Source organism: Cenococcum geophilum (assembly GCF_001692895.1).
Source record: "Cenococcum geophilum 1.58 unplaced genomic scaffold K441scaffold_88, whole genome shotgun sequence".
Taxonomy (NCBI): Eukaryota; Fungi; Ascomycota; class Dothideomycetes; order Gloniales; family Gloniaceae; genus Cenococcum; species Cenococcum geophilum.
Window position 1 is genome coordinate 486,826 of NW_027137646.1, and position 23,888 is coordinate 510,713.

The 23,888-nt window shown below is 48.3% G+C and overlaps 12 protein-coding genes across 12 annotated transcripts; 5 read left to right on the forward strand and 7 right to left on the reverse strand.

Moving 5' to 3' along the window:
- Nucleotides 1–25: 25 nt before the first annotated feature.
- K441DRAFT_742576 (glycoside hydrolase family 16 protein) lies at nucleotides 26–1,685 on the forward strand. The gene is made up of 6 exons (XM_067654392.1): nucleotides 26–548; nucleotides 590–685; nucleotides 803–885; nucleotides 937–1,072; nucleotides 1,116–1,222; nucleotides 1,267–1,685. The coding sequence occupies exons 1-6, from the start codon at nucleotides 419–421 to the stop codon at nucleotides 1,393–1,395; spliced, it is 681 nt and encodes a 226-aa protein (XP_067496819.1). The 5' UTR covers nucleotides 26–418; the 3' UTR covers nucleotides 1,396–1,685.
- Nucleotides 1,686–2,365: 680 nt separating this feature from the next.
- K441DRAFT_480859 (ankyrin) lies at nucleotides 2,366–2,626 on the reverse strand (the record flags this gene model as incomplete). Its single annotated transcript, XM_067641896.1, has 1 exon — nucleotides 2,366–2,626. A coding segment is annotated over one exon (261 nt), but the record flags the coding sequence as incomplete, so codon positions are not given.
- Nucleotides 2,627–4,274: 1,648 nt separating this feature from the next.
- K441DRAFT_594694 (purine and uridine phosphorylase) lies at nucleotides 4,275–7,550 on the reverse strand (the record flags this gene model as incomplete). The annotated part of the gene is made up of 5 exons (XM_067644963.1): nucleotides 4,275–5,268; nucleotides 5,323–5,858; nucleotides 6,006–6,260; nucleotides 6,329–6,342; nucleotides 6,518–7,550. The coding sequence occupies 5 exons, from the start codon at nucleotides 7,548–7,550 to the stop codon at nucleotides 4,275–4,277; spliced, it is 2,832 nt and encodes a 943-aa protein (XP_067496821.1).
- Nucleotides 7,551–9,758: 2,208 nt separating this feature from the next.
- Nucleotides 9,759–10,673, forward strand: K441DRAFT_483749 (uncharacterized protein; the record flags this gene model as incomplete). Its single annotated transcript, XM_067641913.1, has 2 exons — nucleotides 9,759–10,326; nucleotides 10,414–10,673. Coding segments are annotated over 2 exons (828 nt in total), but the record flags the coding sequence as incomplete, so codon positions are not given.
- A 566-nt stretch (nucleotides 10,674–11,239) lies between these two features.
- Nucleotides 11,240–13,814, reverse strand: K441DRAFT_682735 (putative mitochondrial aconitate hydratase; the record flags this gene model as incomplete). Its single annotated transcript, XM_067651613.1, has 4 exons — nucleotides 11,240–11,503; nucleotides 11,560–11,846; nucleotides 11,900–12,958; nucleotides 13,091–13,814. 4 exons carry the CDS (start codon nucleotides 13,812–13,814, stop codon nucleotides 11,240–11,242), a joined length of 2,334 nt encoding a protein of 777 aa, XP_067496823.1.
- A 379-nt stretch (nucleotides 13,815–14,193) lies between these two features.
- On the forward strand, nucleotides 14,194–15,229 carry K441DRAFT_648779 (uncharacterized protein). Its single transcript, XM_067646908.1, has 2 exons — nucleotides 14,194–14,672; nucleotides 14,730–15,229. Exons 1-2 carry the CDS (start codon nucleotides 14,440–14,442, stop codon nucleotides 14,857–14,859), a joined length of 363 nt encoding a protein of 120 aa, XP_067496824.1. The 5' UTR covers nucleotides 14,194–14,439; the 3' UTR covers nucleotides 14,860–15,229.
- A 21-nt stretch (nucleotides 15,230–15,250) lies between these two features.
- On the forward strand, nucleotides 15,251–16,272 carry K441DRAFT_671022 (Mog1p/PsbP-like protein). The gene is made up of 3 exons (XM_067650361.1): nucleotides 15,251–15,428; nucleotides 15,484–15,687; nucleotides 15,808–16,272. Exons 1-3 carry the CDS (start codon nucleotides 15,355–15,357, stop codon nucleotides 16,118–16,120), a joined length of 591 nt encoding a protein of 196 aa, XP_067496825.1. The 5' UTR covers nucleotides 15,251–15,354; the 3' UTR covers nucleotides 16,121–16,272.
- Nucleotides 16,273–16,706: 434 nt separating this feature from the next.
- K441DRAFT_359405 (uncharacterized protein) lies at nucleotides 16,707–18,093 on the reverse strand. Its single transcript, XM_067641368.1, has one exon. It carries the CDS (start codon nucleotides 18,035–18,037, stop codon nucleotides 16,856–16,858), a length of 1,182 nt encoding a protein of 393 aa, XP_067496826.1. The 5' UTR covers nucleotides 18,038–18,093; the 3' UTR covers nucleotides 16,707–16,855.
- A 1,309-nt stretch (nucleotides 18,094–19,402) lies between these two features.
- Nucleotides 19,403–20,286, reverse strand: K441DRAFT_359421 (uncharacterized protein). Its single transcript, XM_067641369.1, has 2 exons — nucleotides 19,500–20,286; nucleotides 19,403–19,426 (listed from the first exon to the last, which is right to left on the reverse strand). Exon 1 carries the CDS (start codon nucleotides 20,166–20,168, stop codon nucleotides 19,599–19,601), a length of 570 nt encoding a protein of 189 aa, XP_067496827.1. The 5' UTR covers nucleotides 20,169–20,286; the 3' UTR covers nucleotides 19,403–19,426; nucleotides 19,500–19,598.
- A 313-nt stretch (nucleotides 20,287–20,599) lies between these two features.
- K441DRAFT_682739 (uncharacterized protein) lies at nucleotides 20,600–21,365 on the reverse strand (the record flags this gene model as incomplete). Its single annotated transcript, XM_067651614.1, has 2 exons — nucleotides 20,600–21,042; nucleotides 21,092–21,365. The coding sequence occupies 2 exons, from the start codon at nucleotides 21,363–21,365 to the stop codon at nucleotides 20,600–20,602; spliced, it is 717 nt and encodes a 238-aa protein (XP_067496828.1).
- Nucleotides 21,366–22,422: 1,057 nt separating this feature from the next.
- Nucleotides 22,423–23,278, forward strand: K441DRAFT_671031 (uncharacterized protein). Its single transcript, XM_067650362.1, has one exon. The coding sequence runs from the start codon at nucleotides 22,600–22,602 to the stop codon at nucleotides 23,032–23,034; it is 435 nt and encodes a 144-aa protein (XP_067496829.1). The 5' UTR covers nucleotides 22,423–22,599; the 3' UTR covers nucleotides 23,035–23,278.
- Nucleotides 23,095–23,395, reverse strand: K441DRAFT_671032 (uncharacterized protein; the record flags this gene model as incomplete). The annotated part of the gene is made up of 2 exons (XM_067650363.1): nucleotides 23,223–23,395; nucleotides 23,095–23,152 (listed from the first exon to the last, which is right to left on the reverse strand). Coding segments are annotated over exons 1-2 (169 nt in total), but the record flags the coding sequence as incomplete, so codon positions are not given.
- Nucleotides 23,396–23,888: the final 493 nt, after the last annotated feature.

The following is a 23,888-nucleotide window of genomic DNA, read 5'->3' on the forward strand; positions in this document are numbered from 1 at the left end:
GTATCAAATGCGTCTAAAGATATCACCTCAACCTGCTCTAAAACCGAGAATCTCAGATTCACTTGCCTATGGTTCTTATAGCCGACATATTGGCTTTCCCCAATGAGGTCTACTTCATTGTTCTTTTATTCAGCTTCCCTTTGATGACGGAGTAACCTCTGTTATACCACGGACCTCATTTGTTCACAATATAAAGCCGCTCAATTAGACAAAAAGAGTTGAATAGCTCATTCGACTGCTTTATCTCCTTGCTTCTCGAATCGTTCCGAACCTCTAGAAGATTTACGTCCCCTTTTGTCACGATCTCAGCATTTTCGTTGCGTTACCGCAGGACAGTACATCCGACATCAATAGATTAACGAGTTCCGCTCTCTTAAATATCCCAGGCACATCAAGTTCTCACTCAGTTGATTTTACGATGACGCGATCTCTTTTTCAATCACTGGTGCAGAGCACCATGCCCCTAGTCCAACAAGCCTCAACACAGTATACGCTTGTCGACGACTATTCATACCAGAACTTCTTCCCGAATTTCAATTCCATCACAGGTCCGACACTACTTAGGAATTTGTATAATATCAATCTTTAGACTCAGCAGGAAGCAATCAATATATCGGTTATCTCAATGAGTCCGTATATCTCAGCGCCGATTTCACAAATAAAACGCCGAACGGCCGTCCTCTCCGTATCGAAGGCAAGAGGACTTACACTCAAGGGCTTCTCATAGGCGATATTATACACATGCCGGACTCGACTTGCGGAAACTAGCTGGCATTCTAGATGTTCGCTGATCCACGGCTAGAAATGGGGGAGATTGATATTATTGAAGGCGTTAACCAGCAATCCGTCAATACAATGGCTCTTCACACCAGCGCTGGGTGTGTCGTTGAAAATACCACCACCTTTCCAGGAATCCAGGGGAACACAAACGGATAGCTCGCATTAAGCGGGCAGATGACAGCTATGAATTACGATGTGAACGCCGTGGGTCAAGGACAGAACTTTGGCTGTAGCATCCAAGCACCAATAAATCCCTTTTCCACCTCCGTGGCCTCTGCAGGAAACCTCCCTGGTGGCTCTGTCTTGTACGAACTTCAACCTCGCGGACGGCGGAGTCTACGCCATGGAGCGGACAACCGAGTTAATCAGTATCTGGTTCTTCCCTCATACCGGAGCCATCCCAATGACGTCGCAAGCAATACTCCCAACCCCAGTGGCTGGGGTACCCCGCTGGCCAAGTTCGCCAGGAGTGGCTGTGACTTCTAGACTCGCTTCAAGGACCTGAAAATCGTCATTGACACCACCTTCTGCGGAGCCTGGGCTGGCAAAGTTTGGCAGCCAGGCGACTGCGCGGCTTCGACCGGCTCGGCTGTCTGTGAAGCATATGTCAGATAATCCAGCCGCCTTTTCAGAAGCAGAACCAACTGCGAATGTTAAAAGGGATAGCAATGGGACCTCAGCAATACGGCCTAGATTCTTCAGTCCTAACTACGATCTTTGTAACAAAAAAGTCACAACCTCTGCAAATTAGATGATGGTCAGCAGAGATAGAGATCTGCCACCTTTTCTACTTCGCTAAGCAGTGCAACGGGCATTGCGAAACTATGTAAAGGGAATTTTACTATGGGAAGACGCGGGAAGTCATCTAAGGTCGAGCGATAGCACTCCTTCCAACGAACTGTGAGGGAACCGGGGGATAGAAACCCGAATATTATAGATCAAGCAGCTAATTCGAGTCAGAACAACAAATATCACTACAACGATTTAATAAACAAAGAAAGTCAAGACTCAATAATACGGTTAAGTTGCCTAAGGTAAATTTTGTTAAAAAATAGGATCAAGAATGAGAATTGAGAGCGGCTCTTGAGCCCCTATATACAGTCAAGATCAGCTGCCAAGACACCCCTATATCCAATATTGTCAGCCAGAATTTAAGGTTATATACTATCCTAATTGGCGCTGCCAATAGGACCAGTTCTTTTGGTGCCCAGTTGGGGTCGACAAATATAGAAAAGCTAAACTAATATAGGTAGTCACGATCATCCGACAAATTTTAATTTGCCACTCCAAAGGGTATATAAAAGAACAACAACTATAGGTAGGCGGGTGGGGAGGAGGTTAAGTAGAAAGGGAACTACTAGAAGTGAGCACTATGGAATTTCAGCAGCTTTACAACGGCTTCGTGCCCTTCTTCCGCCGCCCACAGCAGAGGCGTTTGGCCGATATTGTCCTTTGAATCCGCTTCAACATTGTTCTGCTCGACCAGCAGCTTTACAACGGCTTCGTGCTCATTTCTCGCCGCCCGCAACAGAGGCGTTTGGCCGCTATTGTCCTTTGAATCCGCTTTAACGTCGTCCCGCTCAACCAGCAGCTTTACAACGGCTTCGTGCCCTTTTTCCGCCGCCCACGACAGAGGCGTTCGGCCGTACCCATTATCCTTTGAATCCGCTTCAACGTCGTCCTGCTCGACCAGCAGCTTTACAATGGCTTCGTGCCCATATCTCGCCGCCCACGACAGAGGCGTTCGGCCGCCATTGTCCCCCGAATCCGCTTTAACGTCGTCCCGCTCGACCAGCAGCTTTACAACGGCTTCGTGCCCATTTCTCGCCGCCCACAACAGAGGCGTTCGGCCGATATTGTCCTTTGAATCCGCTTCAACGTTCTCGCCGCCCACAACAGAGGTCGTTCGGCTGCTATTGTCCCTTTATGAATCTGCTCGCTTTAATACGTTCGTCCATTGCTGCCCTCGACCTTATGGGCAAGTTGCCTTGGTACAACGGTCCGCGTTCGTGCCCATTTTTCGTCGCCGCCCCTGTACGAGTTGGGATCGAGGCGGATTCGGCCCGTCCTATTTCATTTGATCCACTTAACGTCGGGCGCCTCCCGCCAAGGTTACCAGCAGCTTTAACATCGGCTCTGCTGCCTTTTTCCGAGGCACGCCTCAACAGTAGAGGCGTAGGCCACCAATTTACCATATCGAAATCCGCTTTAACGTCGCCCCACCCGCTCGAGACCACAGCTTTACAACGGCTTCTGATGCCCATTTTCGCGGCCGCTCTGCCACAGAACAGAAGGAGCTCGTATTTGGCGCGGCCCATTCCCCCCAATAGTTGTATCCGTCAGAGATTATGCAGGGGTTACGCTTCACAACATAGAGAATAACTGAACGGCCTCAAATCCATAAAGATTATAATAAATAAAAGGCTAAATGTAACTACAAGTACTAATCGCAGCAAAAAACCACTATTAAAGGAAATAGAAAAGACGTAAAGGTCATTGTACTATTAAAAAAAGAAGAACTATTAATAGTATCAGTAAGAAAAACAAGAAAAGCCAATAGGTCACCCCAAGAAAGTGAAAAAAGGCTATAACAGGTATAATAGCAACGGTATAGACTATAAAAATCATGACCTTAAGAAACCAGAATATATAAGTCCCAAGGATCTTTTTAGTAGTAATTCGTTATATGTAATTTGGTCCGTCTTTACATAATGATGCGCTCTTTTATTGTAAATGACACTAGAGGCATTAAACGTCGTCCTACTAAGAAGAGCTTTACAAACGATAATAATATTAGTGACCCATTCTTGTAGTGTACAACGGCGGTGTTTAGTTTAGTGCCCTTTTTATCCACTTAAGGTCGCATGCGCGAACCAAGGGCTGTGTATTGTAAGGCTTCTAGCTATTTTTAAGGCAGCCACTACGCTAGAAAGGATGGTTTGCCCTTACCTATTATGGCGAGAATCCACTTAAAGCGTCAGTCCACGTAACGCTGAACCAGCGTAAAGCTTTACAAACGGCTTTCGTGCAGAGATAAGCTACTAATTTTAAGCCCGCCGAAACCCAAAAATAACGAAAGAGCGCTTTAGGGTTTAAAGGAAGTGGCCCTACATTAAACCCTTTGAATCGGCCCTTTAACACTAGCGACGTCTCTAAGAAGCTGTCTAATTTAACAAACAGATTTAGAAAAAAAGAAATGCTTAGATGAGAAAATTCTTGTTTCCGCCCCCGCAGACCCCTACAAGTAATGCTATGATTATCGCTTAAACGTACGCCCCGCTCGAACCAGCCCAGCCTTTTACTAGTCAACGGCTTTTCGCCTCGACCCATTTCTCGCACCGGGCCCACCGACAGAGGCGTTCGGCCGCCATTGTCCTTGGATTCGACGCATTAAACGTCCGTCCTGCCTAACCAGCAGCTTTACAACGGCTTCATGCCCATTTCTTGCCGCCCACAACAGAGGCGTTCGGCCGCCATTGTCCTTTGAATCCGCTTTATTTAACGTCGTCCTGCCTAACCAGCAGCTTTACAACGGCTTCATGCCCATTTTCTGCCGCCCACGACAGAGGTGTTCGGTCGCTATTGTCCTTTGAATCCGCTTCGACGTCGTCCCGCCCGACCAGTAGCTTTATAATGGCTTCGTGCCCATTTTCTGCCGCCCACGACAGAGGCGTTCGGCCGTACTCATTATCCTTTGAGTCAGCCATGACATCGTACTGCCTAACCAGCTCTGATAGAATTATGTGGATACCAAAATATGCCCCTATATGCACAACTGAGAACGAACCAGCGACCCGATCTACTGTACCAAAAGAGGAACAGAGACAACTATGACTTTTCATACGCCTATCTAAATCCACGTGAAGGTATTTAAGTGCTAGTTGAATTGCTGTGCCTCGCGAACAACCACTCTTCCGAACATGGTGGCCCCATTGGCAAGCTACGTAGTTCAACAGAGCATACGATGGCGTTGAGGTTCCTGCTTTGTTCTCTTCGGAACTTTTTTCGGAATCCATTTCTGTAACTGACCGAAACATTATGTATGTCAAGCATGCCCGAGCCATATCTTCATGTCCCTCCCCAATCGGCCGACCAAGGATTTGAACCTCTTTTTTGAGGTACTCCTGAAGAGAAAAATGGACAAGGCGGACCATTGACGTCTCGTTCTCGACTATAGCCAGCCCCAAACAACAATTAAGAAATGTGCCTCGGCTAGGAAAATTGTTGGGATCTAAATCATTGTCCCCCTCTCTTATGGCACATGCCTCAAGTAGCTCGTCAATTGAGAGCGGTCGCTCGGCCAAATGTATCCATGTGAGGATTTTGGTAGCCTGTTTAACCCAGGCTTTCGGTTGTGTTTGGATCCTTTCTATGGTTTTACCAAATGCTTCCTCAAGGTTGGGCGGTAGAGTCTGCAGAGCTTCTCGGCGCTCGCGTATGGTTCGGGCTTCAAGGACGGTGCCAATGTGGAGCACAGGCAAAAGAAAGCTGTAATATAATCAGCTGAGGGCTATAGTTCAAAATCGTTGAATGACAACTAACATTCCCATGGACAATGCAGAGATTTTTTCAATAATATCTTGCTCTAGCTTCGCGTCCATAATCTCAGGGTCTTTCATGCGATCTTCATTAACTTTCTCTTGGATTAATATCCGAATATCGGACTCTTTGGCTTCAATGAGGATTGTTTGAGTATCTTCAAAGTACCGTTGGATAATGGACTTGACGTGCTTGCGACCGGTGCTGAACAATCGGACAGAAGAAGGAATCTGCTTCAAAGAACTTAATAACCGATCTACATGCTCGCATTCATCGAGCGCGTCAAGGCAGATATATATCCGGTCGAAAAACCTGGAAGTAATTCGAAGGGCATCTCTTAACTGAGCAAGCTCAAGAGGGTTTTTCTCACGATGGCTCCTCGGCAAAATCTCCGTTAGTTCTTCAGGAATACTGGGTAACGCCCTGAGCAGTTGCTTTAGGATTGTTCCATAGATATTTTGAGTTGTTTGTTGGGCTTGGTCCCGGTAATCACAGTATACGTAGGCCAGCCCTATGTTCACAACCGGTTTTTCCGCTGACTGTACATCGGCTTCTGTTGATTCAGTGTCTTGTTTGCACTTTTTGGATTTCTTGTCGCCTCCAGAGTGAGAATATTGGCTGTATCTGCCCCGGATCTTTTCCAGTTCATCAATTACAAGAGACCTGTCTCCAAATCTAATCAGCACCATGAGTAAAGCAAGCATTCTGACATACGAGATAAATGTCTTCCCAGCTCCTGGGTCTCCATAGCAGCAGAGAATAGGACTTGTAGGCGAATCTGACAACCAGTTTAAGAAGTCATTGTGCCGAATTGCCCAGGTGCCACTGTTAGGAAAACGGCCAGAACGAATATCATGATGTCTTTTTGATGGCTCAAGAGGGGAGAGCCAGTTTAGGAGCTCTTGGTTGTGATGAGCTATGATAATGTTAGGTAGTTCACGCTACAGCAAATTTTGCTAAATAGAACCAAAATACCTTCAAAAACTCTCTCCATTTGGGTCAGCTTTACATCTATTTCCTGTACTAAATCCAATCAGGACATTTCTTTAACAGCAGTTGTTGCACAGTAGGCCTTTTTAACAAGCATAGTTAGGACTATGATGATGAAGATTTTCAGGAAAGTCTCAGGTTTAGTTAGTTTTTAGTGGCGGTCTTCTCGCTGGTGCTAACAAAGCTAGAGTGAACTAGAAAAACTAACGCTTGTTCATCACCGCAGCCGCCTTGGGTAGCTCTTTGACGCCACGAACCGGAGTGACTCGGAGGAGCTCCTTTGCATACGCAGCCGCGGTTGCTGCTGCGTAATTTTGCCAACGCTTGTTCTTGTGTGAATCAGCGTAATCACAGATACCTCGGATGACAAGGCATGGGAAATCGTTCATTAATCCAGCCGCTTCCATTTCGAAACAGAGACAATCCTTTCCTAGGATATTTCTGGTTTCTGCGTCTTTAATGACCTGATTACCAGAAGCAATGGTGCCGTAGTAAATAAAAGGATCCTGACTCTTTCGAAGAGGACGTTCCACCTGCTGCTCCTGATCACATTCGTCGCATGTTTTTGCTCCTTCCTTGTGTTGATACCTTGTTTGAAATAAGCGGTCGTTATCTGAACCCTGGTGAAGATAAGATGGTCCTCCTTGATGGGGTTCAACCATGAAAGGGTTGTTCTCCTCCATTTCTCTTAAAATATTTGGCACATCACTTGGCTTCCTGATATGCTTCGTCTTAATCTTGTTTACCGCATTGAGAAGGACCCGAGGAGGAGGGTTCAAATAACCTTGGGGTTCAAACACACCTCCAGCAGTTGTCTTTCCGAAATCATACTGTTTTACGCCGCCGAACATGCCACTTGGTGTGCTCACGACAATATCCCCCAGTCGGATATCGTGACCGCTTTCCAAGTTCGGAATCCCTCCGCCAATTCCCACCATTAGGCCGATTCGGATCGACTTGAACGTGGATAGCATTTGACTTGCGGCTATTGCAGCAGCTGTGGGCCCATATGTTTCTGGGAGACTGGCAATGACAACATTATGCCCCCAAATGGAACCCAAGGTGTATATGTTGTTGTCATTTTCATGCTGCCATTGCAGTTCGTCGTACTCCACATCCAGCATTGCTTCAGCAGCAGCACGCTCGAGCGCAAGGGCAGTAACCCAACCAACGGTATACTCATCATTGTCTAAAGCGGGGGCCTGGGGGAGCTCGTAGGAGTCATGTTGTTTGAGCGCCATTGGCAAGATCGGACCGAAAGACTGGAGGTAAGGGGACGGCTTAGATATCGTAGAAACGGCTAAGATATGACTCAGCAAGGCGACTACATAATAGGCTTTCTTTTAAAAATACCTTAGAACATGCTAACTTATATCTGCACCTTTGCTGGGGCATTTAGGATGTGGGAGATATTTCTTATAGCTGGAGGAATCTGACAGCATAGCAAGGCTAGCATTTGGCTTGGCGAGGCAGCTGAGAATATGCGCCCGGTGGCAAGCGCTATCGTTGGGCAAGCTGTGTTCCGAGTTCGTGGCTGGTTCATTACTCAGTTGAACGAATCGAAATTACAACTTGTATATCTGATATGCGATATAAAAGAAAGTCTTTACGACGAAGTTTGGAGCCGCTCAACACTGGCGATCTATCTACAGAGATCAAAGTTTATCACGTAAAAGAGCCGGATATTGGTGGGAAAAGGCAAGACCCTGCAGCATCAACGCTAAGAGCTATTTTGCTCGACCCCGTCATTAATACACACTCCTGTTGCGAGCTGAATAATGTCAATTGATATATAACGAACCATTTCCGCTCAAAGGCCTACTTCCTAACCAGCACTTAACGAAGTAAGATACCAAAATTCTTTTTGAACAATTCTATTCTCTGAACAAACTTTGCGGAAGATGAGCCCACCCGCCGGCGCGTTAGCAAAACAAGTCAGGCAAGCCAGTAACAGTCGCTGGGTCTCAGTTGTTATCCAAGCGGAAGCAGACTTGATTGATGCTCATTTGAGGCACGGCGATAAGATTGGTACATGTCGCTCCCAGCTATTTATTGCGGGTGTGTCTAATTAGCATGTCTATGCCAGTCACCTCCCAGTGACGAGGTCAAGTTCCGATCGACAGCAAACGAGTGGACGAGATCACCAAGGATGACGCGAGAGAATTGCAATCAGAGAAGGTGGAACTTCTAATGGCTTTTGTTCATGTAATCGATACTGACGAAATTGCAAGACTCGTGCTTTAGGCACTCCCCCGAGAGCTGGCTTACTTGCATCACGGATCGGAATGAGAGAAGTTCTACTGGATATATGCACGTGACCTCGTTGTCCACCCAACCGAGTTCGTAAACAAACCACAGGCTTCAAGTCTACTTCACGTATCCTTTGTACACCACATTTTTCTTCTGGAATTGACGAAAGACTCAGGCAATCGAGCCTGTTAATAACTTCACATGGCTCGTCTGCGTAAAGTGATTCCCTCTGACACTGAAGACAGTGGCGACAGCCTCCCAGATCTTGAGGTTATTCTATCCAAGCACAAGACTCGGAATACGGGCCAAACAGCCAAATCTACAGAATCCAATGGATCGGTTGCAAAAAATACAAGTCGGAAGGGAAACGAGAGCTCTCTGAGAGGTAATACGCAAAAATTGAAAGAAGTCCATGGCTCTGGAGACCGGGAGCGTGCGTTAGCATGTTCCATGCCAAAGGCGCAGGCGGCGGACAAGCCTGCGAAGAAAAAGAGGGTGTTGAAACCTATGGCATGGGATGCTACGCTACTGCAGAAAATGCCGGCTTCTGATTCATGGGATGCTACGCTACTGCAGAAAATGCCGGCTTCTGAATTATTTATGCCGGAAAAACCGAAGCGGACTTGGAAGGACGCAAATGCTTCTGTTTCTACAGGATTGTTGGCAAGGATTCCGGCAAAGATAGCTCCAGCGGATAGAAATAGGAGGGAAGAATTGGAAGAGGAAGAAGACGTGGAAGAGAGCTTATGGTGTGGCTCTGATGTAACAGCGAGGGAGGAATCAGATGCAATGGTCCAGAATAGTGACAAGAAAGAGACAAGGCGACAGGATTCTGGAACCACACGCTCTAGTTTACAGTCTGAGAAGGATACAGAGCCAAGATTGAAAGAACATGAACAATATTCAAGATCAGCTTCTCGGCCAATCCAAGATGTTATAGATTTGACAACCACACCTGAACGTATAAAATCGTTCAAACCTCTCAAAAAAATTGTTGGATCTGCTGTACCTCCAAATATCGCTCGTCCTTGCAGCTCTTCAGGCAACGGTCACCAGGCTATTCATCAGTAGTAAGTATCTAATTATTAATTTAGAACTATATCATCCTATCGGTCCCATCTAACAGCCTCAGCTCTCCGACCCGCAGCCGCTCCCCTCGCAAAGCCCGGCCAACAGCCCGCCCCAGCACCCCACCGCCACCACCGGGCAGCCCCTCCAAATCTCGTCTCATATCCCCCCTAAAATCAAAGCGCATTCCATCCCCGCCTTCCCTCCGTCCTAGCCTTGATGCCTTTTGGAGCGCCGACGTAGTCAACGCCTGGAATGACACCTACTCGCCCGCAAAAGGGCTCGCCTCTCCGAAAAAATCAAGGTCAAGGCCAAAAGCATACCCCTACGACTCCGACTCCGACTCCTTCCCCTCCCTAACCTCCTCACCACGAAAAAGCTCTACGAAACGCACGGCGGGCGACCCCACCGCAACCCAGGTCCGTGCAACACGGAAAGCTTTCGCAGCACGGAAGCATGAGCTGGCTGAGTCCTTCCTGTGCGAGCTAGATGAGACGATAGCGGGAGGCAAGATAGGCGAGCTGGCGGCGCCATGCGGCGGCGTGAAGATTTTGTGGAGCAAGAAGCTGAACTCCACCGCCGGGCGAGCAAACTGGCGGCGAGAAACGGTACGGATGCGCGGAGAAGACGGGAAGGTGGTGACGCTGTATCGGCACCATGCGTCGATCGAGTTGGCTGAGAAGGTCATTGATGATGAAGGTAAAATGCCCTCTACCCTCCCCTTAGCCAGAACAGCTTATCCCCACCTGTTCACCTTTACTAATGTACTCTTTTGCTTAATGGTAGATCGCCTCCTCAATGTGCTCGCGCATGAATACTGCCACCTAACCACCTTCATGATCTCGAACATGCGAACGAACCCGCACGGCGCCGAGTTCAAGTCCTGGGCCACCAAAGTCTCGCGCGCCTTTGCCGCTCGCGGCGTTACTGTCACGACAAAACACTCCTATGACATCGCCTATAAATACGTCTGGGAGTGCGTTGGTTGCGGCCACGAGTTTAAGCGCCATAGCAAGTCGGTGGATCCGACACGGCATACTTGCGGCAAGTGTAAGGGTACATTGGTGCAGACGCAGCCGCCGCTTAGGAAGGGGAAAGGGGGTGAGGGGAAGGGCGAGTATCAGGGCTTTGTGAAGGAGAATTTCCAGAAAGTGAAGAAGAGGTTGGAAGAGAGGGGGGAGGAGGCAGGCATGGGAAAAGTAATGGAGGCGCTAGGGAAGGAATACAGGGAACTGAAAGATAGGGTGAAGATGGATGCGGGCATCAAAAGTAGTCCGGCGCTTCAGGAAGTCGAACTCGCGTTCAAAGGACTAAAAGTGGGAGAGACGGATGTGTGAGGGATAAACCAGTGAATACATGCTAGATACGCTATAGAACAAGTACATGTAGGACAGCCCGAAGGAAATCAGGGGTGAGATACACAAACAAAATGAAAATTGTACCAACTGCTACATATAGGGTGTCTAAACACTAAACCAACATCCCTCCCAAACCTTCTTACCTCGGGCACTCCGTTCTCGTTCATTCTCTCGTCCACAGACTTGATCCCCGGAAGCACTTGAAGTACTTGACTATCTCCTCCTTCAGATTCTCGACCTGCGATTACATTTGTCTACGATGCATGTTGCTTGGCCATCGTGTTGAGTGCGCTACCGTTCTTGAACCATTCAATCTGGCCCTCGTTGAATGTGTGCACCAGCTTAATATCATAAGGCTTGCTGCCATCAGCAGGATGAACCTTGAGGGTCATTGGTTCGCCGACTGCAAGCTCAGTGCACATAAGATCGACCTTGTCCTCTGGCTGGATCTTGTCATAGTCGGCAGGATCAGCAAATGTAAGAGGAAGCATACCCTGCTTCTTCAAATTTGTCTCGTGCTGTAGATAGCATGTTAGATTTTTCGTTTTTAAGCAGGATAATGAAGGCTACTTACGATACGGGCAAAAGATCGCGTAATGATAGCAAGACCGCCGAGATGCCTTGGCTCTAATGCAGCGTGCTCACGGGAACTGCCCTCGCCGTAGTTCCAATCACCAACGACGACCCATTTAATGCCGTGCTTCTTGTAGTCACGAGCAACAGCAGGGACGGCATCATACTCTCCGGTCAACATATTCTTAATCTTGTTAGCTTCACCGTTCTCCGAGTTGGTGGCACCGATCAGCATGTTGTTGGAGATGTTGTCGAGATGGCCGCGGTACTTCAACCAGGGACCAGCCACTAAATTAACGTTAGCATTCATCTTTTGCAACATATATAGGTAGGCTCCTTACTTGAGATATGATCAGTCGTGGTCTTGCCCTGAGCCTTGATTAGGATTGGGATATCCAAGGCGTCCTTTCCATCCCAAGGTTTGAATGGCTCGAGGATCTGAAGACGATCAGATATTGGCGAAACGGCAACAGAAACGGAAACGCGGTCCTCTGGAGGGGCCTGGTAGGTGTCGCGTCCTGGGTCGAATCCATTGGCGGGTAGACCTTCACCAGTCGGTGGCTTGAGCTTGAATTCTTTGCCATTCTTGTCCTTGAGGGAATCCGTCAATGGGTTGAAGTTAAGAGTACCAGCAATAGTCATGGCAACAACAAGATCCGGCGAGGTGACAAAAGCGTGAGTAGCGGGGTTAGCATCGTTACGACCAGTGAAGTTTCGGTTGTAAGAGGAGATGATAGAGTTTGGCTCGCCCTTCTTGACATCCTTGCGGTCCCATTGGCCAATGCAAGGACCGCAGGCATTCGCAAGAACCATACCACCAAACTCTTCGAAGGTCTTCAGCTGGCCATCACGCTCAATGGTAGCGCGGATCTGCTCAGATCCAGGAGTGACAGTGAACAGAGACTTAGCCTTAATACCATGGCTCATGGCATCCTCGGCGATTGAAGCGGCGCGGGACATATCCTCATAAGAGGAGTTAGTGCATGAGCCGATCAAACCAACCTTAAGCTCTTCCGGCCACTTGTTTGTCTTGACAGCTTCTTTGAACTTGCTGATTGGAGTAGCAAGGTCAGGTGTGAATGGCCCATTGATGTGGGGCTCGAGCTCAGAGAGGTTAATCTCGATGAGTTGGTCGTACTCAGCGCCCTCATCCTCGTGGAGCTCTGCAGCGTATTCTCGTGCGAAGTCACCGATCGCCTGACGTTTTGTAGCCTTCAGGTAGTCATACATGCGGTCGTTGAAGGGGAAAAGGGATGTGGTGGCGCCCATTTCAGCGCCCATGTTGCAGATAGTACCCATACCCGTGCAAGAGAGATTTTCGGTGCCAGGGCCATGATATTCGACGATGGCACCAGTTCCACCCTTGACAGTAAGGATTCCGGCAACCTTGAGGATGATATCTAAAGGGTTTGTTAGTTTTGAGCTTTATGTAGGGAGACCTTAGGCGTAAAGTGGGGGCCACCGGAAGCTGTTTATTGCCCGCAGACCACCGTCCAGACAGCTTCTAGAGAGAGAAATGTTGAAGAACCAACCTTTGGGAGCAGTCCAGCCAGACATCTGACCAGTCAATTTAACACCAATAACCTTGGGGGCCTTCAATTCCCATGGAAGATTTGCCATGACGTCAACAGCATCAGCTCCACCAACACCAATGGCAGCCATACCAAGACCGCCGGCATTGGGAGTGTGAGAGTCTGTTCCAATCATGAGAGCACCGGGGAAGGCATAGTTTTCAAGGATAATCTGATGAATGATACCAGAGCCCGGCCGCCAGAAACCAATGTTATATTTGGCGCAAGACGTTGACAGGAAGTCGTAAACTTCTTTGTTGATATCGTTCGCCCGCGCCAAATCCTTCTCGCCGCCTAATTGGGCCTCAATGAGATGGTCACAGTGTACGGTTGTGGGTGTGGCGACGGAGGGCATGCCTGCGGACATGAACTGGAGAATAGCCATCTGGGCCGTTGCATCTTGACAAGCAACACGATCCGGTCGAAGCTTGAGGTAGCTCTTGCCACGCTCAATTTCCTGGCCATGAGGGTCATCTAAATGAGAATAAAGGATTTTCTCTGCGTAGGTCAGAGGTCGGTTTAGCCTTGCGCGAACAATGTTCAGGTTCTCGTTCATCTTCTTGTAGTTGATGTAATGGCCCTTCTCCCAATTGGTCATCTCGACCTTGCGGGAGAGCGGGGCATCGCTGACCGTAGCCAAAGCACGCCTACCCAGCTGGGTTGGGAGCCTCGAGAACCTGTTCATCGTGGCTGGTGAAATTGTGGTTGTGAGAATTGAGCGGAGAGGGAGGGGTATGGGTGGAGAAGAGGAAGAACGTCAAGCTCTTTGCACGAGATTATCAAGCTCGCTCCTATAGGCTGGTGCTGCTGAAGGCTCTGCTTCACCCGAGGCTGCCAAAAGCAAAAGCCCGACCAGCCAAACCCCACGGCAATTCCTTCCCGTTCAGCCGCGTGCACTTGGAATAGTCCCGAGCAGCACGTATGAGGTATATCAATTGATTCAGTGGGCACCTATGAAATGTTTATTCAGATTATGCAGAGCGTGTTGTTGCATGCAGAAGCTTCTGTCATGAAGCCCTGCCAATTAATCGGTTGCCATCCGCATTACCGGTCGCTAAGGCTCACTCACAACCACAAAACTGTCTGGGTTCGACGGCTTGATGAGGGGGTACGGAGACATTTGATCACCATAGAATATTTTATGAACAGCATTACTATGCTGAAGCTGCCATCGAAAACCTTTCACAAGCTTGCAATCTCTGACAATTTTATTATAATAGCTCTTACGCCGCGCGTCGGTTATCGCCTTGCCGTCCACGAAAAAAAAACCTCATTTGAGCACAGCCGTACCCGACAACCTGACCATAACCATGCCAGCGATACGAGGCTCAAAATCTAAGAAAAAGACCAGGCGATATACCCGTGATCTAGATCAAATCCATGCCGACTTAAGCTCCGAAGCCCATCTTGCTCAATACAAAAAGACCAAAGCGGTGGAGGACCTTCCCGGATTAGGGCAGTGGTACTGCAAAGAGTGTGCAAAATGGTTTGAAGGAGAGGCAAACTTCACGTCGCACCGACGGGGCAAGAATCACAAGCGGAGGTATAAGAATTCTATGCAGATGTCTGGAGCTAGAAGCAAGCTGACTGACGTGTCTAGGTTACGGCAGCTGCGAGAGGAACCACATACCCAGAAGGAATCTGAGGCAGCAATAGGTCTCAGCACTGACAATGGGAAACACACCAACACTGTAATGGAGATTGACGATGGCCCTGTTGCCTCTGCATAGAGTGGAAATGAAGCAAACCGGCGTCAGGCATGATCGGGAAGCACTCATGCACCGATTACACATGTTTGAGCCTTTATGAAAATCTACATGGGAATGGCGTTTTAGAGCGGTATGGAAAGTAAGCTAAGGGAAACTGTATCATTCGAGGAGTATAAATGTCCAAGACAGGAGAGCATATTTCGGTTACAAAACTTCTACCTGCGACTTAACGCTAGCTGCCTGCAGGCAAGAAAATGCGTTGTGGATTGAACGTAGGGAAATAAATCAGAGTATTTTCTGATACCTCAAATACCATCTTTTTAGAAAATTGCCTTCAATCTGCAGGCAGTTGCTGTCGTTACGATTAGGTAGAAGCTCCTCGCTGCCTGACTATTGCCTAGCCGGCTACCTAGATTAAGACCATAAAATGGATCGAGGAGCGGCAGCAAAGATCCACTAACGCGTGACGAAAACTCTTGAGCATTTTCTAACTAAGAGATAATTCTTCTCCTAATCATGGCATTCCAACCCACGCAACTTTTTGGCGGTGCCATCACCGTTGACCTCCCCACGGGCTTCGGCGACGTCAGGTCCTCAATATCCCGAGCACTACCACTACGTATATCAAACTAACGTTTCACACAGCTCCATCCGCCAAGTTCCCGACCATCAAGAAGTTTACCTTGACAGTAATGGCTTCACAAGCATCATCTTCGATATCACAGAGCGCGTGGAAAATGTGGCGACAGACGAAGAAGCGCTGAAGTTCCATTTCGACGATATCGTCTCAGGCTCTGCAGAAGGCACGCAGTACTTCCACCCGGGTATTGCGACGCTAGCTAGGATGGCGTAAGTCATGCATCTCGGATTTCAAGTCTTTTATTTCTTTTATTTTCTCACGCTACTTCAACTTTCCTAAACAAAATATGTGTGCATCACGTGCATGACCTTTCACTGATAAATTTCTAGTAACATCCCAACCTACACCCTCTTTGCGACCCAGCACCCACAACCTCCTACTATCTCCCCCAATGGAGCCTCTGCGCCGTGCAAGCCTGTCCCAGACTTTACGGGCATCCTGCTGGTGCTAGTCCGACTAGCAGAGCAGAAGACCGACATCGTTGTCACGGTCAACGTTCCGCACGTGCCGGGCGAGTATGTAAGTGAGGCAGTAGATTTGGCTACTGCAAAGCTTGGTCCGCTTATGGATGGTGCGGTGAAGGTCCAAGAGAAGATTTTGGAGACGCTTGAGATTAAAGATTGGGGTTTATTTGTGAATTAGAGTGCAGATGCGGAGAGTATGATTAATAGGATTGGAAAATTTTTATGATGGGGGATCATATTTTATTACCAGGTTTTTTTAGAGTATTTATTATGGTGTAGACCTATGGTAAAAGTATGATTAAAATTGACGCAAATGATCCACCATGCAATGTCCAAAATCCAAAAGTCCTTGGTCAAAAATTCTTCAGAAAATGCCAAGAGAACTCAGACCATCTCCTGTCTTAATTATGAACGCTGTCACTTTTACACCTCAACGCAGGTTTCAGGGAAATATGCCTCCGAATTACCTCAGCAGGCTCAGACGTGATTCTGTTGGTGCGGATTTTCAATCGGTCCGCAAGCTGACTAACTACGTTTGTACGAAACCACCAGAATCACGTCTGAGCGGGTTTCGCAACATTTGTAAAGCGCGTAAACGATATCCGCGTTACGGAGGTTGCGGATATTAAAATAACTCAACACCAGTATTTTATATCATTCCCTAAAGTTCATCGATTATATAACAGAACCTTGGCTTTTAGAATATATTATTTTTATCACTTAGGTATTTTTAGGTCTCATGCTTATTTTCGTTAAAAAAAAAACGCGTTGTTAAGAGCGTAAGCTCTATATAATTTTATTAAACGCTAGCAAACGCTACCTAATATACATAAAACCCGCATAGATCTACGATAGGTACCTTAAAGAACCTTAGGCAGTTATTGTTTGGGTAGGCCGTACAGAGGCTCCGTGTTTAAAAGCTCTGCACAAAGCTTTTATATAGAGCCTCCGTCGTACGCAGAACCGTCGTACGCAGAGCCGTCGTGCAGAGCATCCGTATACAGAGCTTCGTGCAGAGCCTCCGTACGCAGAGCTTCGTGCAGAGCTTCGTGCAGAGCTTCGTGCAGAGCTTCGTGCAGAGCTTCGTGCAGAGCTTCGTGCAGGACTTCGTGCAGGACTTCGTGCAGGGCTTCGTGTAGAGCTTCGTGCAGAGCTTCGTGTAGGGCTTCGTGCAGAGCCTCCATACGTAGAGCTTCGTGCAGAGCTTCGTGCGGGGCTTCGTGCAGAGCTTCATGCAGAGCTTCGTGCAGAGCTTCGTGTAGAGCTTCGTGCAAAGCCTCCGTACGTGGAGCTTCGTGCAGAGCTTCGTGCAGAACTTCATGCAGGGCTTCGTGCAGAGCTTCGTGCAGAGCTTCATGCGGAGCTTCGTGCAGAGCTTCGTACAGAGCTTCGTGTAGAGCTTCGTGTAGAGCTTCGTGCAAAGTCTCCGTACGCAGAGCTTCGTGCGGAGTTTCGTGCAGAGCTTCGTGCAGAGCCTCCGTACGCAGAGCTTCGTGCAGAGCTTCATGCAGAGCCTCCGTACGTAGAGCTTCGTGTAGAGCTTCGTGCAGACCTTCGTGCAGACCTTCGTGCACAGCCTCCGTACGCAGACCTTCGTGCAGACCTTCGTGCAGAGCCTCCGTACGCAGACCTTCGTGCAGACCTTCGTGCAGAGCCTCCGCACGCAGAGCTTCATGCAGAGCTTCATGCAGAGCCTCCGTACGTAGAGCTTCGTGTAGAGCTTCGTGCAGAGCTTCGTGCAGAGCTTCGTATAGACCTTCGTGCAGAGCTTCGTGTAGACCTCGTGCAGAGCCCTCCGTCGCAGACCTTCGTGCAGAGCCTCCGTACACAGAGCTTCGTGCAGAGCTTCATGCAGAGCCTCCGTACGTAGAGCTTCGTGTAGAGCTTCGTGCAGAGCTTCGTGCAGAGCTTCGTATAGACCTTCGTGCAGAGCTTCGTGTAGACCTTCGTGCAGAGCCTCCGTACGCAGAGCCTTGTGCGGAGCTTTGTGCAAAGCTTCGTGCAGAGCTTCGTGCAGACCCTGAGTAGGCGAATCGCCCATTCGGCGGCGCTTTCTACTAGATACCGTGGAGGCGTACGGAGTAGATATACTCATCAATTATAGAGCTGCTTCTGCGGATCAATTTGACGGTATTTCTGAGATAATAGCTGTTTTGGGGTGTAGATTAATTTCGTGAAGAAGGTAACTGCTCTACATACAAATAAGTTTGACCGCTTAATAAATCTCGCGAAAGTCTCTCAGACCATAGAATCAACTTTTTGACAAAAAAGGTTAGCGATATCCGCTTGCGGATATACGTAAGTCCGCTAATTGATTCTTCGGTCTGAGCTTGCTGAGGTAAGCCTCCGAATCTGGATGGTTTTGACGCTGTTTTAAGCGGCAAATTTACCAGAATGCCAAGCATAACCCTTGCCCCCCCCACACCTATCCCTGCCTTTAAGCGAACGAAGGCTCCCAAACCAAAATCGAAACCGACTTTCGCGCGAAACAGGACCAGGGGAGGATTATCTACCCTTGTCCTTATTACCATATAGTGTGCTATTCTATAACAATGGCCGACCTCCCTCTTACCTCTTCATCTTTTTCTCTCATCTCTCCCTTTTCGTTTCCCAGTCGGAACCCTATACATCATGAGTATCCAGCATAGAAAACGAGGTCCAAAGAAGAGGGACCCAGACAGTCGACTCGAGGCGGCCATACAAAATGAGCTCTCTAAGGATAAATCCGGGATTAGCAATAACCTAGTCCACAAAAAACTTGGTGAAAACAGTAAACCGCAGTATGATGCAATGATGGAAACTTAGAAAGGGTACGTTAGTATAATTTTTTTTATAAAACTACTTAGCTTTTTAAAAGCTTAAATAGTATTATATTAAGAGTTTTAGGGTATTATAAACCTTATTAAAGCACTCCTAATAGTGTTATTAACCTAGAGTAAATCTCCTAGGCCTTAATTTTCATAGCGCTAAGCCTGGCTTCCGTCATTAAAATAGCAACGCCCGTCAATAACACTTCCACTCACCACCAACATATAACCTCGCCACCACGATGGCGCAGTTCCTTGATCTCCCGCGCGAAATGCGCGATGGAGTGTATCGTAAGCTTCTGGTGCCAATCGGCAAATTCGTCGATCGTTCGGGCACCTCTGTTATCCATGGAAAGCTTCCGGTCGTCCCCCGCCGACCTCAACGCCCAGAGCCACCACATCCGCGTCCGCAGGCACCGCGAAACGCTATCCTCCTCACTTGCAAGCAGGTTCGCAATGGAAATCACATTATACCATTTTAGTTGGGCGGCGATGGCAACACTGTCAGGGGTGCTTCAACGAGGTTTATAACACCCCAAAACTCTTAACATGATACTGCCTGGGCTTTCAGGAAGCCAGGTGGTTCTATAAGATCTTCTGCGGAAGGTGAAGTGTTATAAACCTCGTTGAAGCACTTCTGACAGTGTCACATCTGTCCAGGAGTCTAAAATGGTACTCTATTTTCAACAGAATTAGGACTAACAACTAAAGCTCTGCGCGGAAGCAAAGGAGATTCTCTATAGTTCTCACATATTCTAGATTGGTATGGGCTTGCGCTGCCCGCGATTCAACCTTCCATAGGGACACTCCTCCAACTCTGGCTCGTACGCCACCAACTAGGACCTAAGCTTAGTGCGACGACTGCACATTCACATCAAAATCCGAGGCATCGACGGCGTCCTCTTTAAAGATCCAGGCTTTACCATGCTCTCTACCTTCAGCTTCACCGCCCCCCACAAAATGTCGAACCTCCGCGACCTGCGCGTCTCTTTTCAGCACGATTCCCAGTTCGACGCTTGCCGCCCTGTCCCGCTCGACCTGGTGGCCTTGTTCGATGGAGTTGGCCCCGCGCCGCCGGTGGTGAGAGACATGATTCGGGCACTGCTCGCGTCTGCTCTTAAGCAGGCGAGCATGCGTTGGGGTCTGACTAAGGGGGAGAAGCAGGATCCTTCCCTGTACCAGCGCACTTTGCCCGATTGGTACGAAGTCGATATCCCAGAGAACCAGGTGCCTATTCCGGCGGCGGTGTGGGAGGGATTGGTGAAGGAGTTGGAGGGGATTCGGGGTTCGGAGGCTGAGAAATATGCGATGTCTGCTGCTGAGTAGGGCGAGGGGACTATGGCACAACATTAGGATTCGGAGCTTCACGAGGGTCGGGTTGAGTACTGGTTGGAGCCAGTGAGTTGAGTATGGGCACATAACTGGCGGTAGCTGCTTAGAGGAAAGTCACCTGTCAGTATGTCTTCTTTTGAGCCCTCAGTGGATGGAAGCCGGTAGAAAGCCACCTAGGTAATTGTCCGTTAAAAGAAGCTATCATGACGTTCTGCAATGTCTCGTCAAGAGTTAGGGTGGTTGGTGACACTGCCGGGGGTGCTTTGACGTAGTTCCTGATGCCCCCAAACTTACGAGATTTCGCATTCTCCTAGACGAACTTGGGAGATATTTGACGATAAGAGTTTAATCCGCCTGAGTTTTGGGGCATCGTAAACTTCGTCAAAGCACCCCCGACAGTGTCATCCATCTGGGGCGAGTCTCACTTTTTTGTGACGGTGAGACTGCCGGTCCTTCAGTCTTTAGCCGCGCAGCTGGGTTTTCCAAAGAGATACCATTCTTCTTAACTACCTTACTCTCTACCAATCAATCTCAAATTCACCTCCTTCGTCAAAGGCAGCTATATCGACCTCCCAATCATCATTATCCTCATCTTCGCCGTCGCTCTCCTCACCACTGTCTCTCTCCTCCTTCTTCGCACCACGCTCCTCCCAGGGTATCCAGCGCTTCCGCGGATATATCTTCCGGAAGTCGGACTCCTCAAGCACCTTGTCCGTCTCCGGATCTTTATTTGGATCAAGGCGATTGGCTTCGTCCTGGAAGCAACTTTCGTAAGAAAAACCTCCCGCATCCAAACACATCTTGAGTACGTCTGCTCGTCGTTCTTGCAACGCTAGCATCGCAAGCATTTTCCGAAATTCTCGGACATGATCGGGCTTTGGCAAGGCATTAAGTGCAGCCTCGACCTCCGCGACACCGCCGTTGCGGTAGGCTTTAAAGACGTCTTCGAATGGGGTAGCATCTGCCGTAAGTTAGTTCCTATTTTAGGATCGCATGATGCTCATCTTTACCATCGACTGGATCCATCCGCTTAGCCCAACAGGATATTGAGTATGCTAGAGGATCCGCGTCCTGAAGCGCCCAATTTATTCCAGTATCTAAGTATTTCTCGTCGTCTTCATGTTCCTCACCTGCCCAGGTGCAGTGAGCGAATAGATGATGGAAGTATTCACTTTCGGTGATCTCTCCCCTCTGCTTCGCTTCGGATGCTTGGAGGTAGCATAGAGACTTAGGTCGTCCCGTGTCGGTTAAAGGTTTGTTCGGAGAGGGTACTAAGGTATGCATTTTCTAGACTGCGTTTTCAGAGAGTGCAGACTCACGTTGAGATGATATCGAGGTTAGGTGGCAAAGCAATCCAGCCTTGCAGCCTGTTCTGCCACACACAGCACGCCACGTGAAAGCCTGACAACTCCGCCTTTGGTGCGGCGAGAAATTGAGGCAATGCTCAGGTTGGGTGGCAAAGCGCTGCAGCTCCTCTGCTCCTCTACGGCACAGCATGCGCAACACCAACATACGAAATCCATCCCACGAACAGACCAACCAGCCGATCAACCACACCACAGAGGAGCACATTGGAATCCAACACTTGGACATCAGCAAGATATTGTATTTGGAATTCTGGGGCCAATTTTCACATCGCTATCAGCGTACGAGCATTATAGTGCTTGTCTCCTTCAATGCCTCCATCTAATCTATTGCGATCCTCTTTTAGTAGAATGGATACAGAAGGCATCACGTCCGACCTAGACTTTACTCACCAAGTCAAATCATAAAAGACTTGAATAACATGTACGACTTGTCGTCCGATCCACCATGTGTGGTATGTCAACCCCATACCATACTACGCCGCATCCAAAGTGGAGCTTCTCTCAACCCAGCCTCATCCTACTATTTCCAAAGATATATTTGGAAGTATATTATTCGACACTGATTGTATCATACCTCAGGCTCAGACATCAGAACGCGGGGCCGTACGGGAGCTGCTCATTTTCAGCAACAGTACACGTTTACCATGTCCATCTCCAACCATTATTTAATTCTCGAACACTCTCCTTCTACAGGAGCAGTGACCTCGAGCTTTCTTCAATATCATCTTTCGTATAAGACCGTTGAATCGTTCTTCTACAACCTCCACCATGCAATTTCAACTTCTTCTCATCCGGAGCTTCTACGCGCTCCTTGTCGTTATCCCAGGGCTTGCCCACGCCGCGCCTACAGACCCCGTCGAGAAAGCAACCGTTCCGTGTGATGACATATCTAAATACACCGTCGCTGTAAGCTTTTAACCTCGATCTGCCGCTTTATAGCATTTGGTTAACGGGAAGTGATACTATAGTGGTTCATCAGCAACACCTGCAAGCGGCCCCCCGCTGCCACATGTCTCTTCTACACGAGAGGTCTCAGCGGCGCTGCCAGGAAATTCTCCAAGAAAGGCGGGAATGCCATGACCACGATCTGGGTATTTCTCTCGGCCCTTGACCCATTGACGTGACGAATCAGCTAACGACAAGAATAGGAGATGTGGACGAGCGATCTCTACGTGTTGAAACAGGTGAAATCCAATCCGCTACGCTGCATTACGCAAAACAAAGACAAGCGAAAACAATACTTTAGAAACATGTCCACCGCCATGGCCACTATGTGCGATGTCTTCGCCACTGTTATGGACGTGAGCGTCAATGAGACCAAGGACAAGGAGAAAGTGAATAAGAATGGCATTTGGTACAATGATGAATATCCAACCCTCCAGAAAGCGGACAATGAGGGCAAGGTCAACCAGATTGAAGCTACGAACCCGGATGGAAGTATAGTTTTCACCTACTGGGTCCGAGGGTCGGAGAAGTTGCGCAGAAGAAGCGAACCGGGAAATGAGCCAAGATCTACCTGCGGGATAGATGATGAAGATATCCCGGCGTCAGTTGATGAGGGTGGAGAATTTGAGGTTGACTGGTAGGAGAGGTATGGTCGGTGTAGGAGAGAGAGGGCGTTTGAATGGTTTCTTGCTGCTTGTCTTACCGCCGGGCGTTTACATCGGCATCGTGTTTCCATCTGTTATCCTAGTCGTTTAATCGCTGTCATACGAATGTCATATTTACTTTCTGTACTATCGAGTACGCAGTCCCGGACAGGAGGGGAACCTACGCTCTGTCGTCATCCAATAGCGGTCGTCACATACATCAACAAGCTTGGAGGACGAGACATGTATTCCAAAGCCCTCGCCTTCTAGAGTCCTCAATCGATTGATATAGCATCCCAATCGCTCCAGGACGTACCCAGATACTGGATGTGATGCCATGTGGCGGTCATTGTCGGAGTGATGGAAGAAAAAGAACCCTGCCTAGGAAAGGTCCCGGCTGGGGGATTGTCTAAAGTGCAGAGCTTGGCAACGCGCGCGCGGGCCAGCGCGGGCCAGCGTCGGTGCCGTCGAAACGCCGTTCCCCGGTGTTTACATACAAATTTACGGAGGTCGCTGCCTAAAGTTTTTGCACCTTCCTAATTAGGAAGTTAACTTACTAACTCCATTAGTATATTATTAAAAAAAAAATTATTTTATGCAATTCTATAAGCATTATATCATTTCTAAATTAAAATTATTGTATAGTTAATAGCATTGAAGTAGTTATTATAACTTAAAATTTATTAAAATTTATTAGTGCTATAATTTACGCAGCTGGTATTACGGCTTACGTAGCAGTGCTAAAAATTACGCACTTGTAGCGAGATCGTGACTAAATTTACGTGGGGTAGGCTGATAGCTGCGCACCCGTGATTGTGCGTGCGCAGTCGCATAACTTCCTAATTAGGAAG

Bases quoted from the DNA above. Each gene is read 5' to 3' on its own strand.
- K441DRAFT_671031 (XM_067650362.1), top strand. From the start codon at position 22,600: ATGTGGACGAGCGATCTCTACGTGTTGAAACAGGTGAAATCCAATCCG.
- K441DRAFT_648779 (XM_067646908.1), top strand. From the start codon at position 14,440: ATGCCAGCGATACGAGGCTCAAAATCTAAGAAAAAGACCAGGCGATAT. The intron at 14,673-14,729 runs GTATAAGAATTC...TGACGTGTCTAG, and splicing joins GGCAAGAATCACAAGCGGAG to GTTACGGCAGCTGCGAGAGG.
- K441DRAFT_742576 (XM_067654392.1), top strand. From the start codon at position 419: ATGACGCGATCTCTTTTTCAATCACTGGTGCAGAGCACCATGCCCCTA. The intron at 549-589 runs GTCCGACACTAC...ATCAATCTTTAG, and splicing joins GAATTTCAATTCCATCACAG to ACTCAGCAGGAAGCAATCAA. The intron at 1,223-1,266 runs GTACCCCGCTGG...TGTGACTTCTAG, and splicing joins TCCCAACCCCAGTGGCTGGG to ACTCGCTTCAAGGACCTGAA.
- K441DRAFT_359405 (XM_067641368.1), bottom strand. From the start codon at position 18,037: ATGAGTATATCTACTCCGTACGCCTCCACGGTATCTAGTAGAAAGCGC.
- K441DRAFT_359421 (XM_067641369.1), bottom strand. From the start codon at position 20,168: ATGTGCCCATACTCAACTCACTGGCTCCAACCAGTACTCAACCCGACC.
- K441DRAFT_671022 (XM_067650361.1), top strand. From the start codon at position 15,355: ATGGCATTCCAACCCACGCAACTTTTTGGCGGTGCCATCACCGTTGAC. The intron at 15,429-15,483 runs GTCCTCAATATC...CGTTTCACACAG, and splicing joins ACGGGCTTCGGCGACGTCAG to CTCCATCCGCCAAGTTCCCG. The intron at 15,688-15,807 runs GTAAGTCATGCA...ATAAATTTCTAG, and splicing joins GCGACGCTAGCTAGGATGGC to TAACATCCCAACCTACACCC.